This window comes from Schistocerca serialis, chromosome 7 (genome assembly GCF_023864345.2).
Source record: "Schistocerca serialis cubense isolate TAMUIC-IGC-003099 chromosome 7, iqSchSeri2.2, whole genome shotgun sequence".
NCBI lineage: Eukaryota > Metazoa > Arthropoda > Insecta > Orthoptera > Acrididae > Schistocerca > Schistocerca serialis.
The window spans coordinates 39,404,532-39,430,218 of record NC_064644.1 but is presented as its reverse complement, the minus strand read 5'-3'; the positions used below and the strand labels follow the sequence as shown (position 1 = coordinate 39,430,218).

Here is a 25,687-nt window from a genome sequence, read left to right as displayed (position 1 = left end):
TTGATCCATATTTTTTGTATATCATTTTCTCAAGAGCTAGTTGTGTATTAGGAACAAAGGACCTTGGTCTTACAGCTGAAATAACAGAATGTGAAAGGCCACTGACTGTCATCTTTAGCTTTGGACAAATGATAAGAAGTAATTTCAGTGACTCCGGATGTCACTTTCAACTTTATCCAAAAACATGTCTGAAGGGAGATAAATCTCCACTTCATAACTCGTGACCTAATGTCCTTCAGGATTATCGCATCAGTTTCAACCATTCAGATGAGTTCCTGTTGTTGGCCTCACGTAACTGATAAGACCGAATGGCCTGTGTTTTGAAAGCTTATAATGGTTTTGTCGTATTGGCTCATTTTTTCAACAAATAACAAATCTTCTTAGAACTTTCAGAACAGCCATGTTTGTATCATCTTGACCTATGCAAATTATCCACTATAATTCTTCAGAATGTATTATTGAGTGTGAAATATCATTCATAAAATGAAATTTAAGTAGGCAGACACTTCATCACCTTTTAGTCATCCAACGCTACTGAGAATTGCAATATCATACCTGTAATTTTTTTTTTTGCAAAGTTACCATGGTGTCTGCCTTCAACAACAAGATCTTCAATGTGTCCTACTCAACATTTTCCTCATCATTTTCATTATCGATTCTGAATATGTCTTTGTAATGTCATGAAGAACATTTTCTAACAGCATTTCCTGCAATTTTTGTGAACAAAAGTAGTTTCTCGTCTTAAACCTCTCATAAATGTTTATATGCATTTTCTTCACTGTGTCAGATCTAACATATCCGTAACACTTTCAGTGATACCTCTTCCACTGCCAGATTCGGCAGTGGTCAATAAAAGATCCAGTAAATAAATGAAATGATTGAATATTGGAAAAAAAAAACGTTCAATGGAAAGTAAAATATTGACCTTTCCATAAAACTGATAAATGGCAATATTTACTAACCACACAGGGTTTTTTAAAAGTTTCTTTGACTCTTTCTTTAGCTTTTTGAAAACACATTTTAAATGTTATTGTGATCGTTTCATAGCTTCAGTTACTGCTAATAACTAGACACCAGTGCCTACAAGCTTTAATTTGTACGATAAAGCACTGAAGGTGATCATTATGTGATCGAAAATCAATTTTGCTGTTAGTAAATCATCAAAATTACGGCCAATGCTGACCTTCCTTCTAATTTTACTTATCATATGGTCGTTGTGCACATAGCTCTTTATGGAGTCGCCAATCATATCTGAAGAGAGATAAATCTCCACTTCATGAACTTGTGATCTAATGTCCTTCAGGATTATAGCATCAGTTTCAGCCATTCAGATGAGTTCCTGTTGTTGGCCTCTGTGTCTGGCCTCACTCTATGGAATCGCCAATCAATAACATTTTAATGCTCTACAACTTTTCTCTCATAAATTTTTTCATAAAATAACCAATTCTCAGATACTGCATGTTTTATGGAGATGAAATTCTTTTATCGACAGGTGAAAAACTAGCATTTTCTGATGTAGCATTGAAGGCAAGGAAATAACGATGTTTCCTGTAAGCACATTATAGACATATTCACATTCAAATGTGGTGCTTATTTGTAGTAATGAATATAAAATTAAATTAATCCTGTCCAAACACAATTATTCAGTAGATCACTAAGGCTGGAAAGACTTGTCAGAATACAAATGACATAACGACTTCAGACTTCTACTGGCAAGTACTGATGATGAAAAAGAGGAGGCACTGCCAAGAAAAGTTTCACAAGCTATAGTTAAAATCAATAGGCCTGTATTTCGGTAAGTTGATAAACTTCATACAGTAGCCCAGTTACTGCCAACTTTAGTGATCTAAAATAATTAAAACATGCTTTATTTCATTTCATATTCATTTTTATTAATAAGTACTACAATGATGAACGTAAGCGTTCCTATTCTGCACTTTCACAAAACAGTATAATTCCCCCCCCCCCCCTCCTCCTCCTCCGGAGATCTGAATGGGGGATTATTTTACCACTGGATACTGATTGAACATGAGAGGAAGCCATTTTTGTAAATAAACTGGAGACTGCATTATGCAGGGAAGAATCTGCCTTCTGCAGTTCTGGAGGCCGCCCGCTCCGGGTTAGCCCCTCGAAAGCTAATAGCTCCAGGGTCGGAAAAGAACAAGAGTTGGTTGAGGGTGGCCAATTACAGTCAGATGAATGTGTATTGTACTACTCAGGAGGAGAAGAAAAGGAATGAATGGAGTAGGAATGATTATGAGAAAGGAATTGGCTAAATCTGTGGAACATGTGGACTACGCAAATGACCGGGTTATTGGTGTAAGGCTGAAAGGAGCACAAAAAGATTTACTGATTGTCCAAGCATATATGCCAACTTCAGAACATGATCACCAAATTGTAGAGGAAATGTGCAATGTAATAGAGAGAATAATGGACCAAAATAACAAATGCTGCAAAATAGTAATGGGAGACTGGAACGCCATTGTGGGAAAAAGGAAGGGGGAAACATAGTAGGCAGTCATGGTCTTGGAAAGAGAAATGATAGATGTGAATGACCAATTGATTTCTGCAGGGAAAGGCAGCTTATAGTGGCAAACACATGGTTCAAGAACCACAAGAGGAGGCTCTACACTTGGAAATCACCATGGGATAAATACAGAAACCAAACTGATTTTATACTGGTAGAAGGAAGATACAGGAATGGAATCAAGATGGTACATACATTACCAGTTGCAGATATTAAAAGCGACCAAAACTTACTTATGGCAGAAATAGAAATAAGAATGAAAAAACTGAAGACGGTGACCATGGTGAAGAAGTGGGATCTAGAGAAGATAAGATCCAACAAATAACAAATTACAGAAATGCTGTCACTTGAGTTTCTAAACACATTACGAGACAAAGAACCACCTGATAATGTCAACAAGTACTGGAATATGCTGAAAGAAGGAACCATTAAAGCAGGACAGCAAAATATAGGATATGTAAAAGAAATGATTTCCAAGATGGAGGAGAGAAGAAAGATGTACCTGAAGATGTAAGAAAGATGTACCTAATGAACTGCATGAAGAGAAACAGAGCAGGCTGGGAAAAAATGGCTAAAAGAAGAATGTGATGCAATTGAAGAACTGGACAGGAAGGGTTACTATACAAAATTATCCAGAAGTCAAAAAGTTTGTATCTGTGCTGCAAAATTAATAAATCTAGTAACAAAATCAAAACTGTGGGAAGTGATAAAGAGTGAGACTTGCGCAAATTGCCCCAGTAGGTTCCAAAACACTGCTCTCAATAATGAAGATAGACAGGTATGAAATCAAAATACTGTGGCCAAAATTTTCAATGAGCATTTTCTAAGTGTTGCTGAGAAAGCAGGACACAATGGCTCCTTAGAAGAAGCATTAAAAATACTGAAAGGTCATTTCCCAAACTCCATAGAGCAGATAGGTATAGTCCCTATAACAGTACAGGAAGTAAGAAAAACCATTATTTCTTTAAAAGCAAAAAATTCAACTGGTGTTGACGACATCTCCAGCAAATTGCTAAAAGCCTGCTGCAATGAGTTCAGTGAAGTCGTAGCTCATATATCCAATGCCTCTCTCAAACAAAGTATCTTCCCTGAAAGTATGAAATATGCTATTGTAAAGCCCCTCTACAAAAGAGGCAATGCCTCAGATGTTACAAACTATCAGCCTATCTCTCTTTTGACTACATTTTCTAAAGTTCTCGAAAAGCTAATATATGCCAGAATAGTCAGTCACTTAGAAAAACGCAATAATTAGTATAAACCAGTTTGGATTCAGAGAAGGTATCTCCACAACCGAAGCGATATTTTCGTTTACGAATAACATTTTGGAGTGCTTCAACAAAAAGACTGCCTGTGGGCATATTTTGCGATCTGTCTAAAGCCTTCGACTGTGTTAGTCATAAAATACTTATAAAGAAAGCATGCCACTATGGACTCCGAGGACAAATGGGCAACTGGCTCAAATCCTACCTACAGGGCAGACTACAGAAAACAGTGCTAGATGGTAACAATAGTCACATAGGAGGGGTGGAGTCCGACTGGGGAACAGTAAAATATGGATTTCCACAAGGTTCTGTCCTTGGTCCCCTGCTATTCCTCATATATATATCAATGACCTTCCATTGTCCTCAAACAAAGCAAGCATTTTTACGATGTTTGCTGATGACACAGGTATTGCGATAAGACAGTAAGATACCCTCTGATCTAGAATTAAATGCCAACCATTTACTTGAGAATGTTCTGAACTGGTTCACAGTAAATTCTCTATCAATAAACCTCAGCAAAACATTATATTCATTTCCATCTTGGTCACGAAAGTCCACAGGAAATAAACCTTATACATGAGAGCCAGCAGACAGAGAGAGCAGATTGTTTGAAATTCTTGGGCACATATATAGATAGCAGGCTTAACTGGGAACAGCACATCAACCAAACCCTGAAAAGGCTCAGCTCAGAGCAACGATTGCCATTCGGATAATTGCCAAAATTGGATACATCAGTGAGTGCAGGCTTTCTCAGTGAATTTCATACATGAAGTCTTCACATGTTGTCAGCCGAGTAGCATCGTCGTCTCGTAGCAACGTTTCGATGGAATACGTCTCCATCATCTTCAGGCGAAGTGTCGGGATATTGTCAGTCGCAGGCTGATATCTCTGCTGGACTGCTCTCCGCTTCCCGCCGCCGGCCAATCACATGCCTGCGGAATCGCCATATGTGCGTGGAGCAGCCGGTGGTGGGGTGACACATGTGCAGGGTTGGTGTCCCAGTGTCCATCTCTGTCTGCTCCTTCCATGGCCCTTGGTGGAACGGAATGTTGTTCTCTGATTTTCCTGATTGCAGGCTCCCAGGCTGTGCTGAGATGGTAGCCCTGTCGTGGTTGATTAAGTTGTCGTGTAACCGTATTTCTATGGACGCTTTGATTACCGAGTCCCAAAATCTGTTGTACTTCATATTTTCTTTGTGTCCTTGAAATCGAAGGTGTGCTTCTTGTCAATAGTATGTTCCGCCACCGCAAATTTGTTGGTCTGACCCAAGCGTACATGCCTGAAGTGTTCATTGCGTAGCTGTGAGATGCAACGCTGCATCTGTCCTACTATCCCACATTCGCATCCGATCACCGACATATGGTATTGCTAAGCATTTACCACAGATGCTAATACCCGTGGTGGGTTATGGCCCACACCATGTTAAAAACTCAGCTGAGTTTGTGAAGGTACTACAGGGCATGTGGCTTGAAAATGAAGACCTACTAGTCAGCTTCAATGTGACATCCTTATTCACACGAGTACCAATAGAAGACTCCCTGGCTTTACTCGAAGAAACTTTGGGGAGGATATCATCAAGCTTTTTCGCCATGTGCTAACCACCACCTATTTCAAATGTGGTGGGAAGTTCTGCGAACAGATAGACGGTGTAGCTATGGGCTCCCCCCTAGCACCTGGCGCAGCCGACCTATACATGGAGCACTTCGAAAAGCTAGCACTGGACACTCCTAAACACAAGCCAAAAGGAGTAAGACAAGGATGCTGTCTATCACCTACCCTTTTCAACCTCTACATGGAAAATATGATTGACCAATGCTCATTAGATGACAAAGGAGTAGAAATTGGACAAGGAAGAGTAGGGTGTTTGAGGTTTGCTGATGACGTGGTCCTTCTAGCCACATGGGAAAAAGAATTGCAAGATTTAGTGGATACTATTGGAGCTAATGGAAAAAAATTATGGAATGAAAATTAACACAAAGAAAACAAAAGAATTGGCACTAGGAGGAAATAAAAATTATACTGAATGGAGAAATATTAGAATAGGTGCAAAATTTTAAGTATCTTGGAAGCAAGAAAGACACTGACTGGAAGAGCAGCACAGAAATTAAAACAAGGATAGCAATGTCAAAAGAGGCATTTTATAACAAAAGGAAAATTTTCTGCAGCAGTCTGGATAGAGAACCGAGGAAGAGACTCATAAAATGTTTTGTATGGAGTGTTCTGTATGGTGCTGACACATGGACTTTGAGAAAGAACAACAGAGAAAGGCTGGAGGCTTTTGAGATGTGGACATGGCAGAGGATGGAAAGAATAAGTTGGATGGATAGAGTAAAAAATGAAGAGGTACTGAGGAGAGTGAGGGAGAAAAGACAGTTACTAGATGTAATAAAAAGAAGACAAAGAAATTGGATTGGGCATATATTAAGAAAGAGTGACGGACTGATAAAAAGAGTTTTAGAAGGTTATGTAGAAGGGAAAAAGAAGCGAAGAAGGAAGAGATTTCAGTTACTGGACGACGTGATGGACGGTACAACATACAGCATCACGGTACTAAATACAACAGCCTTAAGAAGGAAGCAATGGTTCGCAGAAAATGGAGAGGCAAGGCAAAGGACCTGCTAATATAGCAGAAAACTGATGATGATGAGGGTAGCGTAGTGCCTAATGCATTAGACTGACACGTGGAGACCTGGGTTCAGAGCCAGAGATCCAGATTTGGGTTCTGCATAGTTTCCTAGTTTACTCTAGGCAAATGTCAGGATGGTTCCTTGAAAAGCCATGCCAATTCTTTCCTCTCCAACAATAATAAAAAAAAAAACTGAGCAAAGACCTGTCTCTAATGATCTTAGATCTCAACAAGACATAAAAATTGAATTTAACTTCCCGACTTCTACCCTATACCCTAGCAGATGATTGATGGGCCTACAAAGTGGGAACCATGAATGGGGGGGGGGGGGGGCATCAGCTTTGAGCAAGATGGAAATTCTTTTCCATGTATTTCTCCTCTCTTTGTGATGATCATTGTGCTGCTTCCTCCACTCACTAACTCATTTTCATGTGGTCCAGACTTAAAAAGCACAAAATTGAGGGAAATTCTAAAAACCCCTAAAATACACTCCTGGAAATTGAAATAAGAACACCGTGAATTCATTGTCCCAGGAAGGGGAAACTTTATTGACACATTCCTGGGGTCAGATACATCACATGATCACACTGACAGAACCACAGGCACATAGACACAGGCAACAGAGCATGCACAATGTCGGCACTAGTACAGTGTATATCCACCTTTCGCAGCAATGCAGGCTGCTATTCTCCCATGGAGACGATCGTAGAGATGCTGGATGTAGTCCTGTGGAACGGCTTGCCATGCCATTTCCACCTGGCGCCTCAGTTGGACCAGCGTTCGTGCTGGACGTGCAGACCGCGTGAGACAACGCTTCATCCAGTCCCAAACATGCTCAATGGGGGACAGATCCGGAGATCTTGCTGGCCAGGGTAGTTGACTTACACGTTCTAGAGCACGTTGGGTGGCACGGGATACATGCGGACGTGCATTGTCCTGTTGGAACAGCAAGTTCCCTTGCTGGTCTAGGAATGGTAGAACGATGGGTTCGATGACGGTTTGGATGTACCGTGCACTATTCAGTGTCCCCTCGACGATCACCAGTGGTGTACAGCCAGTGTAGGAGATCGCTCCCCACACCATGATGCCGGGTGTTGGCCCTGTGTGCCTCGGTCGTATGCAGTCCTGATGTGGCGCTCACCTGCACGGCGCCAAACACGCATACGACCATCATTGGCACCAAGGCAGAAGCAACTCTCATCGCTGAAGACGACACGTCTCCATTCGTCCCTCCATTCACGCCTGTCGCGACACCACTGGAGGCGGGCTGCACGATGTTGGGGCGTGAGCGGAAGACGGCCTAACGGTGTGCGGGACCGTAGCCCAGCTTCATGGAGACGGTTGCGAATGGTCCTCGCCGATACCCCAGGAGCAACAGTGTCCCTAATTTGCTGGGAAGTGGCGGTGCGGTCCCCTACGGCACTGCGTAGGATCCTACGGTCTTGGCGTGCATCCGTGCGTCGCTGCGGTCCGGTCCCAGATCGACGGGCACGTGCACCTTCCGCCGACCACTGGCGACAACATCGATGTACTGTGGAGACCTCACGCCCCACGTGTTGAGCAATTCGGCGGTACGTCCACCCGGCCTCCCGAAAGCCCACTATACGCCCTCGCTCAAAGTCCGTCAACTGCACATACGGTTCACGTCCACGCTGTCGCGGCATGCTACCAGTGTTAAAGACTGCGATGGAGCTCCGTATGCCACAGCAAAGTGGCTGACACTGACGGCGGCGGTGCACAAATGCTGCGCAGCTAGCGCCATTCGATGGCCAACAACGCGGTTCCTGGTGTGTCCGCTGTGCCGTGCGTGTGATCATTGCTTGTACAGCCCTCTCACAGTGTCCGGAGCAAGTATGGTGGGTCTGACACACCGGTGTCAATGTGTTCTTTTTTCCATTTCCAGGAGTGTATGAGCAAAACACATGTAATTGGCATATATAATTAAAAATTGCAATCCTGTCCAGTACTTTGTATAAAATCTGTCTAAGTGAAGGAAGTTAAATGTACAATACAATGATTATACAGCAATTTGTGGTGCTGAATTTCAACAGTAATTAAAAAATCACAGCTGTGTAACAGCAAGTAAAACCTTATCAAAGAATTGAAATTGGTTTCTGGCTACAAGATGATCGAGCTGCTTTCTGACGTGCTATGACTACAAATTATACGTTCAAAATGCATTTTTCAGAGATCGTCCTTTGTGCTCACCAAGAAAAAAGCAAAAACTGATAAACATGTTGAATTAAACCAAAAACATCACAACAGCTAGAATTAAACCAAAAATATCACAGCAGCTAAGTGGTTAAACCATAAGCATAAATGCAACATCTAGTTAATGACATACTTTGTCACCATTGCCGTTATTGTTTAATGCTTTTCTTACGAGCCATACTTCATATGCTCACCACCGTTAAACTGTTATTTTAGGCTTGACGAGAGAAAGAAAGACGTGAAAAAGTGATTTTACTTTCCCAATTGATGTTACAAGCTTACTAGAAACCAGCTCAGCAAATTTTTTGTCACCACGTAAAATGTAAATTTGAAAGAAAGTTCAGGTGCTACAGTTTCTCTTCATGCCCTCTATCACTGCTGCTAGTCTTTATGATCCACATGTGTGATGTGTATGGTGCAAAGTATATATATATATATATATATATATATATATATATACACACACAAAAACAAAGATGAGGTGACTTACCGAACAAAAGCGCTGGCAGGTCGATAGACACACAAACAAACACAAACATACACACAAAATTCAAGCTTTCGCAACAAACTGTTGCCTCATCAGGAAAAAGGGAAGGAGAGGGGAAGACGAAAGGAAGTGGGTTTTAAGGGAGAGGGTAAGGGTCATTCCAATCCCGGGAGCGGAAAGACTTACCTTAGGGGGAAAAAAGGACAGGTATACACTCGCACACACGCACATATCCATCCACACATACAGACACAAGCAGACATATGTCATATGCTCACCACCGTTAAACTGTTATTTTAGGCTTGACGAGAGAAAGAAAGACGTGAAAAAGTGATTTTACTTTCCCAATTGATGTTACAAGCTTACTAGAAACCAGCTCAGCAAATTTTTTGTCACCACGTAAAATGTAAATTTGAAAGAAAGTTCAGGTGCTACAGTTTCTCTTCATGCCCTCTATCACTGCTGCTAGTCTTTATGATCCACATGTGTGTGTGTGTTTGTTTGTGTGTCTGTCGACCTGCCAGCACTTTCATTTGGTAAGTCACATCATCTTTGTTTTTAGATATATATTTCCTACGTGGAATGTTTCCCTCTATTATAACCATATATATATATATATATATATATATATATATATAAAAACAAAGATGAGGTGACTTACCGAACAAAAGCGCTGGCAGGTCGATAGACACACAAACACAAACACACACACAAAATTCAAGCTTTCGCAACAAACTGTTGCCTCATCAGGAAAGAGGGAAGGAGAGGGGAAGACGAAAGGAAGTGGGTTTTAAGGGAGAGGGTAAGGAGTCATTCCAATCCCGGGAGCGGAAAGACTTACCTTAGGGGGAAAAAAGGACAGGTATACACTCGCACACACGCACATATCCATCCACACATACAGACACAAGCAGACAAATATGTCTGCTTGTGTCTGTATGTGTGGATGGATATGTGCGTGTGTGCGAGTGTATACCTGTCCTTTTTTCCCCCTAAGGTAAGTCTTTCCGCTCCCGGGATTGGAATGACTCCTTACCCTCTCCCTTAAAACCCACTTCCTTTCGTCTTCCCCTCTCCTTCCCTCTTTCCTGATGAGGCAACAGTTTGTTGCGAAAGCTTGAATTTTGTGTGTGTGTTTGTGTTTGTGTGTCTATCGACCTGCCAGCGCTTTTGTTCGGTAAGTCACCTCATCTTTGTTTTTATATATAATTTTTCCCACGTGGAATGTTTCCTTCCATTATATATATATATATATATATATATATATATATATATATATATATATATATATATATATATATGAGTAGTGTATGTAGTTGTTGCGACTGTAACACGTCTTTATAAAATGCGCTATCGCAAAACACTTGTTCTATTTCCGTGCGGCATCTCTGTCATAGCACATCATCTGGATGAAAAATATATTTTCAGCACTTCACAAAATGCTTTCGCCCCTACCTGCACTCCCATCGCTGAAGGGCCTCTACCCCTCTCCACACATCCAATAGATGAGCTCATTTTATGTGTGTTAGTATGGTGTGGTGGCTGTGCTGGCTATTGGGTGACTTAACAAGTCGTCAGCCGATAAGAGTTCACTAGCTGTAAACGGGTGACATTTCCTCACTTATGACTGAGCATATTCTTCAAGACTCAGGGTTTGAATTTGAAAGGTTGATGATTGATATTGTTGCTGAATACAATACATCAAAAATACATGCAAAAAGATGAAACTGTGTTATAAGTGGTCCAAGCGAAGGTGGTGGCTGGGCCCCTTCGTCACATATTGGCTCAGTCTGGAACACTTCGCTTTGACTGTCCTGTTTTTCCATTACCACTGCAACCTAGCAGCAGCAGTTGTATCATAGCTTGCGGTGAAGCTAAATGTTGCAAGTTGTGTTGGAACACTGATTGTGGATTACATAAGCATTTCCTCTCTCATGTTCCCTCTCACAACAGCCTAAAACATTCCCTTAATTCCACCACCACCCGTAGTGCGAACCATCTGTCTTTTGAGCCACTCACAACTTATTCAGTCACATCAAATGTCAATACGAAGAAAACGGGACGAAGTCAAGCAAGATGTTGAGTAAGAACTTAGAATCAAGGTAAACTTTACTAGTAAGAAATGTAAAATCAGGGAACGGGTTTTTTACCGAGACTATGAATTTATTGTGTAGAATTGTGAAAAACATCAAATCTGAGAATGTAAAAGGTTCCATTGTATACTACTTGTTGGAAAAACATGTATGTGCAAATGTTCACTGCTATTTGCATTTTCTCCCATACTAAAACATATCTCCAGGGAGATACAATCTACAAAAGAATTTTACCTATTGATTTCTGTTTTATGATGAATGTTATAATTTATTAGCTAAATGACCCACGAGAACTTAAGTTTTTCATAATCAAAGTCCAAGTTGGAATATCAACAATTATGAAAAGAATAGATTGTTACATACTGTAAAGATGACACACTGAGTTGCAGGCAGGCACAACGAAAAGACTGTTACTCACTAAGCTTTCAGCCAAAGCCTTCTTCAGAAAAGAAAAGGTATTAAAATATTCATTTGTTGAACCCCCTGGCTATGCCTATGCATGTGGATAACTGTGATTTCTAGATGTGCATTGTTGTACTGTATTGTATTGTAATGAGGAGTATGGAAAGAAAGAAAGTGGAGGAGTATGGAAAGAAAGAAAGTGAACAGGTAAAACTTAATGCCAGCTCATAGCCTACTCGCTGAAATAGTGTGAAGGGTATCACTTCCTCGTCACCCCTCCTCCGCCACCAATGACAGGATACTTAACTTTAATTCATGACACCCTGTGGAGGAGTTGGGTTTTAACTCAGGACACTGAAAGGAAGGAAAATTAAGATGTAACCTCAGTGACAAAAGAACATTGGAGTGAGATGTAGTGATGAGAAACTTTACAACATTACCTCTCCTCCCTGTGCCGACCAAGCATCAATAATGAAAATTTCTTCCATGATCACAATTTTCAGTGTCAGGCTCCCAAGCAATATAATCTGGTAACAATGGCAACATCAGCTATAGAAGTGGATTTATATAGAAAAGAGATATGGATGTGAACTGTTTTAACTGTATGTTTAATATATGTAATAACAGGAATGTATCAAATGAAAAGGGGATATCCTTCTGGTAAATAAAACACCATTATCACAGTAAGAAAAAGGTGTTTTGTGTATAAGAAATATCAATATAATTGCTGCATAAAATAGCTACCCCACAAAGTTTGTTTTAAAGTAGTTGGCCAGAAATGTGCACTGCCCATAGTTATTATTTTGGAGTGTCGGAGTGTCATCTTTTCTTTTTCTTTGGGGAATAAAAGAGGAGGAGGAGGGGGGGGAGTGGACGATGGTCATGTTATAAGTCTTCTCTGAATGTTCCATAAAATTCTGCCTCCTTTATTTGGTCTGCTATATACATACATACATACATACATACATACATACACACACACACACACACACACACACACACACACACACACAGACAGATAGATATATATATATATATATATATATATATATATATATATATATATATATACATACACTCTTTATTTTTATGGTGGAATACCTCCAGTGTTCCACGCTTTTCGCTACTTTTTGTGATGAGTAACTTATGACTTAATGAATTTTTTTTAGCACATATTTTTTTTCTTACATACGTAGTTGCCATGTAAATATGTTGTTCCTCCCTATTTTTGACTTGATGAAAATTTTGCTGACCATTTATTCTGAGTTGTGATACAATTTTGCTAGCCATTATTGCAGACTTGTCTGCATAAAATACATGTGTCATTAAGTCCTGATGGACTCTCAATTTTGTGCCCTTGAGAGAGGTTTTCGAAATGAATAAATAATTTTTATGTTGAAGTGTTAAAAAAGGCTAACTAATCTTCCCTCATATCTAACTACTATTTCATATGCTGAAGTATTATATTAGCATCATTTTACATTTCTTTTCTTACTCTTTCTAGCACTGATGTCTCCAACATAAATTTCAACATTTCTTTGCAGGCTTATAAATATTTAGTTTGCAAGTATCTTGTAGATACTTTCTGCTCTCTTATTGCTCCTGTTGTTACTTCATTGGTATAAGAGGACTGAAGTGTTTCATGAGCATGTGGTTTCTTATATTGTCATATAATATGGAGAAACCACATACTCAAAAAAGTTATATACAATACATAACATACTTAAAGAAATATTTGTCTTCTGTAATACAGGTACTGTCAGTGGAGGCAAATTCTCAAAACTAGTCTGATAAAATGAACTACCATCACACACACACACACACACACACACACACACACACACACACAAAGGCCAAAAGGTCAATTGCTGACATGACAGAGAAAACGGGGAATCCTGCATTCCAAACTTAAGTTATAATCTTCTTGCTCACAATATACAGGGATGTCAGGGAATGGCCTGATAAAACCTGTTACATTGAGGACTATTATGTTTATTGTATTGGGAATTACACAACTGGCAAGAACAAGTCACAGAGATCTTGACACAAGTGACATTGGTAGCACTGACTGGGTGTAGGCGAAACTTGATCTCTTGCCACACATCTGCATGCATCACCAGTGTGACAAATCCTACTGCTGCTGTTATCCAGCAATGCAGATTTGCAACATTATTAATTTGTTCTTTCACAAATACTCTTAGAAGTAAGACCAATGAGCTCAGGTGGCAATCGTCACTGTGGGTTCACGAATGAAGAATGGGTTATCCCTCTCGCACATAACCATAGCGTGTAGGTTTCCAGGCCCCCCCACTCTGTAGTTGTGTCTGTCTGCCTTTCCACTGACAGGAAATGGGGCCTAACCTGGAAAGACTATCATCAACCAACAGGAGTCCAACAACAGCTTCACAAACTGTTTCTCATGAGGAAGACCATCTGGCCACATAGTGTGCAGCAGTAGCAGTTTTTGTACATAATCCTAACCCCTTGGATTTTGGCCTGTTAAATGACATCATCTCATGGACTGATATCCTAAGGCTACTAACAGATAACACCTTCATACAGCCAATGGCCATCTGGATAACCTGAGATTTTGGCATTTTCATTGATGTCATTCACTGCTACCAATCTGCTGAATTTTCTGGTTCCAGAGCAGCATACTGTTGTAAGGAAGAGGAGGAGGGGTTGAACTCGGCTTTGCTCTCCTCCCCCCCCCCCCCCCCCCCAAAAGAAAAAAAAAAAAAAAAAAAAGGCCACTGCGCATATGTGCCTGAGTGCATGAGTGCATTTCAGCCAATCACAAGATGCACTGTGCCCTCATTTTCACAAAAATATCCTTCACCCTGCTGCTCATAACTCAACTGCCATGAGCAGCTTTGACCCATGGGCATTGTATAAGCTGTGTGTCCAACCCACCACCTCACAAAACTTGCTTTCTCACACACAATGTGTTTTTCATGGTATAAGGTGTTTAACTTTCATTTCTGTGCTGAAAGGTCTGTTCTGCTGCTACACACGTGTGTAAAATTATGGATCTTTGATGTTCACACATATTTTGCATTATAATTACATGGTAACCAAGACAGTTCACTGTGTCCTGTAACATTAAAATTCAACAACATATCATTACAGCTTATTAGCATGTTTATCAAGAACAAACAGCAAATACCTTGAAGAGTGAAAAAATACAAACCTTTAGAAAGTGCTGCTGTGTCATCGGTAATACTAATGAGATTTAAGAAAGACTTAATGTTTTCAGCTTGTGTTAACCACTGCTGCACCTGCAAAATTACCAAGACCAAAGATTGCTATTAAGAGTAAGTATGAAAATACATTATTACTACCACAACAAAAAAATCTTCAGCATGTCTCTTACAGATCAGCATCAAACTATGAAGAGAACAGAATGGTTGGTTTACTAGCAGTTTTGGGTACACAACATTTAAATCTAATATTGGCCAACTGGAATGATAAAGAGAGAGATGCCATGCTCATGTTACTGGACACATGCTTTCATGAACATAGTGTGTAGTCAGAGGATAAACTGCACACTTGATACTCTGTTCAGTGCATACACACTCTAGTTTCTCCACAGTTGTTTTCTTTGTATATTAATTTACAAATGCAAGCAGTGCCCCTTCACTGCAAGTGTAAGAGCTATTTGAAATGCATAAAGTAACTTTATCCTTGAAAATTAATTCTGTGATGTAGTTATTGCTACCACAATACATAACCTTCAATGTAATGGGATACTGGAAAGTCATGGGTCAAACACAAATGTTGTGTACCAGCAGTCTGGCCTCCATGAACAGCTTTGTGGTAATGCTGTGCCAGCCATTCTCTGGTAGTCTTGTTTCCGTCTTTTCTTTGGTGGACTTCTCAAGTGGGAGACTTGTGAAGAAAACAGCACATGGCATGTGGTTATCTCTATTCCTTCCATCTAATGGTTATGACAAGGCAAATTGCCATAGTTTTTAATAGTGCACCATAAGGAAAAAAAGCACAAAATTCATCAGGGGATATAGTATATAGCTACTGATGTTGATTGAAAAAAGCATGTTATAAATATTCCGTAATAGTCATTTTTATTGAGCGGTATAAACAAACAACAAGCAAGAATAACATATTCAGTGCTCTAACATGAGAAAATTCTGAGAGTTGATTAATACAAGGACTGTAATTAAAATGATAATGAATCAAGCAGAATTTTCATAGTGATTTACCTTCCTGTCAACAGCAATATAATGAAAGGTGGTGGTGCATTTTATTTTTTGACATCTCAAACACTTCTTACACAAGAGTTGCAGTAACTTTTCTTTATAAATTGGTCCCCAATAAAAATACGTGAAAACGCTCACTTTCAGTTTATTGCAAACTCACCCTATTGGAACATATGGCAGGTCTTTGATGTTTCTATCACATCAAATGTAATAAGAGAGAAGATCAGATTACAAAAGAGAAACAATGTTTTATACATGATTGAAAAAAGACAGGGGGAAATTAAATAACAAATCAGACTGCAGGGCTATCAAAATATTAACTTGGGGAGACATAAGTTTTATTAATTTGTCTCAGAATGCTTCTAAAAAACAAGAAAAGTAAAAGCTGCATAATTTATGCTTCCAGTCATCATCAGCTTTCAATACCCAGCCAGGATCAGGCAGTATATCCACAAGAAGAGAATAATTACTTCCAAAAACCTGATTACTTAGTTTAGACAAATCTAATTAAAAAGGCTCTAAGCACTATGGGATTTAACATCTGAGGTCATCAGTCATCTAATTAATACATGGGCACTTCCCAAAATCGGACATTATGAAATTTTGCTGATTGATTGCTTTTGAAGTAAAAAGTAGCATCCTGATTTCTCATTCATATGGGCTGCTATGAAGCAGCAGCTTGAATCAGGTATAGTTACTGAGTCTTCCAACTTCAAAAGTCCACACTGGAATAACAACAACATGGAAAGAATAGACTCTTGTTCACCACATAGAGGAGGCATTGGGTTGCAGACAGGTGCTCTGAAAAAGAATGCTAGAAATGTTCACCTTATGGGCCCGACCCTGCGAGCTCCCACAGACAGCAGTAGCCTCTACCCTCACTTCTACCCTGCTACCTTTCCACTCCCCACACCTCTTCCGTAGCCCCCACTATCTACTCCAGCTGCTCACCTCAGACACAGCTGCAGTCCGAACTTACTGTGTGTGTGCGTGTGTGTGTGTGTGTGTGCCTGTGTGTGTTTTGTGCCAGTGTGTGCCTGTGTGTGTTTTGTGCCAATGTGTGTCCTTCTGATGAAGGACACAATTTGAAAGCTGTACATTTCTACCATTCTTTTTCATGGAGCCTTTCTGCGACTTACTGCCTCTTCTATGTTCTGAGCAGAAAGCAAACTATCCTTTCCATATTGTTGTTGCACAGTTTCATGACTTACTTGTGTATGTAAGAGGTCACGTCTTCTTCCTTTTGGTTCACTGCTCAGCAGTGGCACAAGTAAACCTAGACAAGACTGAAATTTTTCCAATGCATGTGAGTACTGTCCCTCTTTCAAATACTGCTCTGCAGAAGCACCAATTTCCAGAGCGGTTTGCATTGTGGAGTTTGTCGCACACAATCGCACTGTAAGAAACAAATGGAGAAATGAAAAAGATAAATACTGTGCTTCAGCAAATAACATTCTCATAACAGACAGATTACCTGCATCAAATATACCATCAAAGAATGGGAGACAGAACTGAGAGTAGATCACTAGAATATCAGTTTGGTTTTAGGACAAGCAGGTGCATTTGAGAAACAGTTTTAACTCTGCGTCTAACAATCTAGGCCAAATTTAGGAAAAAAGAGGAAATATAAATTACAGTCATAGATTCGGAGAAGGCTTCATGATAATGTGGAATAGAATATGTTTTCCATTGTTAGGTAGTACTTATGATATTAACTGCAGGAATAGAAGGGTAATATTGCTCCATATTATCCTTCTATTCCTGCAGTTAATATCATAAGTACATAAGTAAGGATGATACAGGAAGCCAGAATCTACGTTATTACTCTGCTATTCACAATTAACTGCCTGGCAGAGGGTTCAAAGAACCACCTTCAAGCTGTCTCTCTACCGTTCCACTCTTGAACAGCGCGCGGGAAAAACGAGCACTTAAATTTTTTTGTGATGGTAATTTCTCCCTACATAGGTGGGTTCCAATAGAATGGTTTCACTATCGAAGGAGAAAACATGATTGAAATTTCATGAGAAGATACCGTCGCAATGTAAAATGCCTTTGTTTTAATGATTGCCACTCCAATTCACATGTCATGTCTGTGGCACTATCTCCCCTATTTTGGGATAAAACAAAACGAGCCACTCTTCTTTGAACTTATCAATGTTATCCATCAGTCCCACCTGACGCAGATGCCACACCGCACAGCAATACTCCAGAATAGGGCAGACAAGTGTGGTGTAAGCAGTCTCTTTAGTAGACCTGTTGCACCTTCTAAATGTTCTGCCAATGAATCAGTCTTTGATTTGCTCTACCCACAACATTATCTATGTGGTCGTTCCAATTTAGATTATTTGTAATTGTAATCCCTCAGTATTTAGTTGAATTCACAGCCTTCAGATCTGTGTAACTTCGCGCGTAATTGAAATTTACCGGATTTCTTTTAGCACTCATGTGAATAACTTCACACTTTTCTTTATTCAGGGTCAATTGCCACTTTTCGCACCATCAGGAAAGATGTTAAAACACAGTTGTTTATTGTCACCAATGATAATTAATTTATATGAGGAGGAGATCATGAACGAAGTAAAGATCTATCTCAATGTGGGAGTTACTTGCAATGGAAAGTAAATCAGAACAATACAGTTTGCTGGCGACAAAACAGTGGTCACTGAAGTAAATACGAATTATGTCAGGTGCTTAATGAAATGAGACTTGCACTAGCTGATAGCTATAATATGCAAATAAACAAAATAACAATAACCAATGGTATGTGTAGCTGGTGGACATGCTCATGCCTAAATTATAAACTAGGACAAGAGACTCTTGAGTTCTCTTGTCCTAGTTTATAGCAGAATTTTGCTATCTCAAAAGTATAACAGATAAAGGAGAAAGATGTTAATGACAAGGATAGTAAAGGGCAAAATGGCTTTAAAAAAAAAGACCGTGTATAAATATGGAGGCTAGAAAAAGGTTCATGAAAATCTGTTTGAAGCACAGCTCTGTATGGCAGTAAAATATGAACAATGGGAAAGACAGAAATAAAACAGACTGAAACCTTTCAACTGTAATGTTAAGGAGCCTGTTGAAGATCAGATGGACTAACCAAGTAAGGAACAGAGAAAAAGTGTCTAATAAAGAATGTCGTCACGAATCAAACCTTACAGTTGACGAGCAAAGCATCAACAGATTAATTAATTAAACATGTTGTTGAAAATGGTGCAGAAAACAACGGTTAGTAAAAACACTTTATAGAGCTCTCTCAGACATGTAGTCAATTAACAATTCATTAAAACTTCATTAAGATGCTCCCAAGTAAGATCCTTTATCCAGCAAAATGGTCTTCAGAACCAGTTCTGTGAAGTCTTCCCTAACTAGGAAACATCACCAACCTGACCTCATAATTTACAGACAGAAAAGCATACATGCAAGATATCAGCTCCAACAATGAATGTCACACAAAAATTTGGGCCATACTACCGGCAGTACACAATTATGACCTTCTGGAAGCACAGTTTTTGAATTTTCATGTGCACCATTTGTTTATCACTCGCTCTGCTCCACCTCAGCCACCTAAAGCCCGAGCATGGAGTGCTGTACATTTGGAGTGACAACCAGTGATCTTCCTATATGTGGGATATGAAAGGCTAAAGAAGAGGGGGAGGTGTACATGCCAAATGTGTTTAGAAATCTTGTTTGAGAACAGACATTATTTTACATGGAAAGTAGTAAGTAATGTGAGCACATAATATATCAACCTCATGCACATATACATTCAATATTATTTTAACAATATTCTGATAATGACATTCTGCAGTTACAAATATGCCTCAAAATCAAAATGAGTAAACCTAAGCAACCAAAGAATTATTGTGGAATGAAGTTAATGAGTTTAGATTTATAATTTATTCATGCCAATCAAGTTGAAAAATAGCGCATCTCCTGCATATGCACTTGTCTTTAACAGCGCCAGCTTTAAAATCCAAAGAAAATAATGCACAACAGCTATGTTTACAATTAAATTGTGCTCTGTTACTTCATTGATGGCTCATTTATTTTATTTATTTACACTGCATTTGTGACACAAAATGTAGTGTTCTCCAAAAACAAAATTAAGTTGTGGTATGTTACTTCATTAATGAATCATTTATTTTATTTATTTACATTGCATTTGTGACACAAAATGTAGTGTTTTCCATAAAAAAGGGAGCAGGTCACTTATCTGTCCCATATGCCGACATGGGCAAGGTACAGCAGGCATTTGCAAGGAGGCTGACAAAATCGGTGCATGTGGTGGCCAGGGAGTTGGAAATGAGATGATCTATACTGCACAATGTCTTACATAAGAGGTTATGGCTATATCCCTACAGCACGTTAGCTGCTTCAGGCATTAAAGCCTATGGACAAGCCTCAATGCGAACAGTTTGCAGTGGATATGCCAGACAAGATGACTTTTTGAATAGAATTTGTTTCTCCGAAGAGGCATTGTTTCATGTATCTCACAAACTGAATCTCATAACATTCGTATTGGCATTCACAGCAACCTCATATTACACATGAAATGGTAAGAGACAATCATTACGTCAATGTTTGGTGCAGGATCACTGGTGGTGTTGACCTGTATATGTTACAAGAGTGCTGTGCCACAACTGGTATACCTGAATGCTAGTGTCATATTCCAGCAGGATGGTGCATTATCCGACTGGGCCCTAAATGTCCATAAATGCCATGACCCCCTGACCTCACACTACTAGACTCCTTCCTGTGGAGTTTCGTAAAAGATCTGGTGTACCAGCTCAAGGTTAGAGACCTACAGTACTTGAAAGTGTATATTCGCATTGGATCTGAACATGTGATCGTGGAGATCTTGAATCATAAGTGGAGAGAAATGGAATTCTGGCTAGACATTATCCATGCCACAAAGGATGCACACATTGATGTGTATGAACGAGGAAACAAAACTTTATGAATTATCTTATCACATGTTGAAAACCACTTGTTAATGTCTGGTATAATTTTAAAGGTATGAAAATCTTAAGTTGCAAAGATATTTTATGGACACCCTGTAGTTCACAAACAAGTTACTCACTCCACTGTACAGTACTTCACACTCAGGCATTAGGTGGCTGCAAAGGGTCAGAGCGAGTTCAGGCAAACAGTGTGCACAAAACTTTAAAAGCTCTACTTTCCAAAGATCATAATTGTATACTGTCAAAATTATGGCCCAAATTTTCACACAGGATCTATTGCTTGTGCTGATAACTTGTATGTGTGCTTTTTCCTGCTTGAAATACGAGATGAAGCTAGAGTGTTTCCTTGTAAGAGCCTATACAAAATGTTCCCCTTTAGTTCACTCCTTTCCCACATAAAACACACAGCCCTCTGACTACTCACAGAGACTTGCATTTGTTTTTCTACAGGTAATGGACAATTTAGGAGGCAGTACAAAAAGGTAAGTGCCAGCCACTGTTGACAACTGGGCTGGGCACTGGTAACCTCCTTCCCAGCCCCCTTCCTGATTTCCTGTTGCCTGCCATACTTCTCACACCAGTTATCCAGCCATGTGCCTAGTTGTGACAAACTGCATTTTCAATAACATTAAGTCTTTAGAGACTCACAAATCAATATGCAGAATAAGATGAAAGTACTTCAAATAGAGATAAATTGCAAATCATATGGATGTATGAACAAAACAGGATCATGAACAAAATTACTGGTATGGATCAATGTAATGTAAGAAGGAGGAAGCTGGAAGACATACTGCACAGGAAAATGTTTAAATTCACAAGATTTTTTCAAACTGAACTCACGAGTCTTTCACAGTAAAAAAGGAAATGAATTAGAAGACAAAATTACAGAATGGGAAGAGAAAGTAGATGAAGATGAGAAAGGATAATATGACTCTGCTAGAAGAATTTCACAAAGTGCACTGAAAGACCTAAGTCAAAACAAGGCATCTGGAGTAGATGACATTCGCTCATCATTAATGAGATCCTTGGGATTGCCATCCATGACAAAACTATCCCATTTGGTTGCTAGGCATATGAGACAGGTGAAATACTCCAAGACTTACAGAAAAATGTAAAAATCCCAATTTGAAAGAAAACAGGTGTGAATGCTATTGAACAACTCATGGTTTCAAAATACTAATACAGATTATTTACAGAAGAATGGGAAAACTGGTTGAAGCTGATCTTGGGGAAGATCAGTTTGGGTACCAGAGAAATGCTGAAATACACAAAGTGATACTAACCAAACAGTTTATCTCAGAAGATAGGTAAAAGAAAAGCAAACCTACATTTATAGTGTTTGTAGATTTAGGGCTAGCTCTTCCAATGTTAACTGGATTGCACTGGCTCAAATTTTGATGTTAGCACAGATGAAATACAGGGTTGAAGTGTTGTCTATGAGCTGCACAAAAGACAGAGTGGAATTATAAGAGATGAGGGACATGAATTGGAAGCGTAACAAAAACTTTGAGGCTCGTTGATCACATTTTAATTCTGTCTGGGACAGCAAAGGACTTGAAAGAGCAGTTGAATTGAGTGGACTGTGTCTTGAAAAGATGTTATAAAAGGAACATCAACAAAAGTAAAACTAAGGTAATGGAATGTAGTCACATTAAATTAAGTGATGCCAAAGGAATTAGATTAGAAAATGAGATGCTAAAAGTATTATATGAGTTTCACTATTTGAGCAGAAAAATAACTGATATGGCTCAAAAAAGAGAGGGTATGAAATGCACACTGCCTATAGCACGACACCGATAGTAGTCGTGCAGAACAACACCACAGCCAATGATGCACCTCCTGAGGGTCTGGTCTCCACCGGCTGTTGACAAGAGCAACCTCTGTGGACTGGATACAGTACAACCACATGGCAGCCAAGCATGATCGGTTCAGTTGGTTGCATACTGGAGAACAGACTACATCACATCCTGCCTCTCCTACTGTGTGTTTAGTGTTGATGTATATTGCTTTCAACATTGGACTATGATATTGGATCGTACTTCAGAACTGATTGGAGTAAATTACAAATACGTTTATATATTACTGATGCAGATTAATTATTTCCCCTAGTGCAGATCTCTGACAGCGACAGTTTGCTGTTCCACTACTCCTGGCCACCTGTCCTCCTACACTGATATCCAACAGAGGGATAAAACAGTATTTTCTGAAGGTATCTGTCAGGAGTGTACCCCTGTATGGAAGTGAAACATGGACAATAAGACATTCAAGCAAGAAGAGACTAGAAGCTTTTGAAATGTGGTGCTATAGAAGAATGGTGAAAATTAGATGGAGGCATTGAATAACTAATATGGATGTAGTGAACTGAATAGAAATTTATGGCACAACTTGATTATGAGACAGAATCAGGTGATAGGACACATGCAGAGCCATCTGGAAATCATCAGTTTGGTGATGGAGGAAGTGGGGGGGGGGGGGGGGGGGGGTAAAAAGTGAGGCAGGCAAAAGGACAAATACAGTAGGAAGGTTTAAGTGGATGTAGGTTGCAAAAGTTGTTCAGAGATGAAGAGGCTCACACATGATAAGAGTAGTGTGGAGAGCTGCATCAAAGCAAGGGTCCACTCCAAAAACCATAAAAACAACCAGAAAGTCTGAATACAATATAATAATTTATACATATATTTACCATTATGGCCACTCAGCATGAAGCGTGACATTCTTTGATACTGGTAGAAAGATGGTGGTGGATGGTGCAGGGCCTCACTGTGCTTTGCATCCAAGGAATATTAGGAACTGCCATATAAAACTAATGGCTATGGGACCTATGGTGGGCATTTTAAGAAAAGGACATCTGTGTCAGAGGAAAATATGTGGCTGATATGAGGAGCCCCCAAAATTACATGATACAAAATTTCCTTAACGGAGAGTTGAAATTTCATTTGTGGAAGTAGCATTATTATCAAGAACTGTCTGCAAAAGATTGTGACCATCAGATGTAGTATGGAGAAATCATGCTAGACTGGTTCAGAGACTTTCACCAGTTGTTTCCAAATGTAACCCAGACTGAATAATAACAATGGAAATTCCTATGTGGAATAATATGTAAAATAAAGGAAAAGCAATCTTTCATGTATAGCTGACTGATGCACATAGTAACACTCAATACAGTAACACACACACACACACACACACACACACACACACACATATATATATATATATATATATATATATATATATATATATATATATATATATATATATATATATTCACAGACACCCAAATGCTCTCATCTGAAGCCCCAGTTCGAGTGTTAATGTGAATGTGTATACCTTTGCAACAGCAAGAGCTCGAAAGCTAGTTTAAATACTGTATTCTGTTGAGTGTTTCAATGCACCACACATCAGCTATAGGTGTGGTTCCCTTTATTATACATATAATCAGAGGGATAAAAATGTGTTCAACATGGGAAGGTTTTTAAATTGCCATAATTCCCATTATTATGTACAAAATTCTACACGACACTGTTGAGAAAATGTAACATCGCTGGATGAAAGGCTGTGTGGTTGTTTATATAGCAACACACAAATCAGAAGATGTCACTCAAAAATAACAGAATCAGAATACTTTCTGCAGCCACAAAATGTGTTATACCACATGTGTGCAAAGGGTTGTACTAGCCTGCGCACAGAAGCGGGATACCGTATTGATAGATTATGCTATCTATTGAGAGCCCAGAAGACAGGTTACAGAGTGGCTGTAAAAGAGTAAATCACTCCTCAGCTTTTGGCAAGATCAATGTGTTTTATTTCTTAAAATTATGTATGCACAGCGCAATCACTAGTAGTGGTTTGTTGCAGTATAATATCAAAACAAATTTTTGATCTGTTCCTTTCTTGAAACACAATGAACACGATCAGCACCTAGACCTACTGCTAAATCAGATTTGGCCAATTGTGTTTATGTAAACCAATATCATTGGCTTTGTCTTTATGCAAGATGGTGCCCCAATACATTTTGCAATCATTGTATGCAGATGGCTCAACCATCATTTTCCATAATCTCAGTTGATTCACAGGAGTCCTCATGAATGACTGGTGTGGAGCCCCTATCTTATGCCATGTGACTTCTTCTTCTGGGGATGGGCAAAGGGTGAAGTTTCTAAAGCTAACATCCTGCATGTTCTCATTAGTGTACCACAACAGTTCCTTCTGAAGTCGGAGGAGAGCATTCTCTAATGATTGGAGAAATTAGTGGAAAATGCTATATGAAATTTGCACTGTAAAAACACTTTGTACCATACTGCTAATCATAATAAATCTTTTTTAATCATTTTGTGAATCTAAATATTATTGTGATAGCATTAAAATCCATTATTAATTATGTCACATGCACTAAGAAATTAGCAGTGTTTTGAAGACAAGAAATAGAATCTCATCATGACATACTCATGTGCACTGTCATAATTAGACCAAAATTTTACAAAAGGAAACAAAAATCAGCTACCAAAACAATGGAATATTGGTATAAAGTCTATCTTTTACATAAATTTTCCACTTACTAGTTGTAGAAAATGTCAGATGCATTAATTAAAGGAAGGTGTGGAACAAGGATGGGAGAATACCAAAAAACTTATTGAAACAAAAAGCATTCAAAAGTGTCAGCGTGAAGGAAAAAAGGCACAGGAAAAGACGACTATGGAGTTGGGAGACAATTTAAAAAGATTAAATGATGGTAAACAAATAACATACAGCTAATAATACACAAAATAAACTGCTTTTGGAAACAAAGATGTTGCAAAATGGGAGGTTAGGAAAGTTCACAGCAAAAATTGCGAAATGAAATTAGGTTGCTTTAACCTTTAAAGCATACTGGTAATTTGGTAGCTAAATAAACAGCAGAA

General features: G+C 39.2%; 1 protein-coding gene across 2 annotated transcripts in view; it reads right to left on the bottom strand.

Annotated features, from left to right (window-relative positions):
- Positions 1-25,687, bottom strand: part of LOC126412807 (serine/threonine-protein kinase ULK3) — a 126,130-nt gene that overhangs the window by 14,286 nt on the left and 86,157 nt on the right. For both annotated transcript variants that reach the window (XR_007575346.1, XM_050082590.1), the window contains exons 7-8: positions 17,037-17,221; positions 14,799-14,886 (exon numbers count right to left, since the gene is read on the bottom strand). Coding sequence is in view for 1 of the 2 variants with exons in the window: in XM_050082590.1 (XP_049938547.1) it covers positions 14,799-14,886; positions 17,037-17,221 (273 nt within the window). In the remaining variant the exon portion in view is untranslated. The remainder of the gene's footprint in view (positions 1-14,798; positions 14,887-17,036; positions 17,222-25,687) is intronic.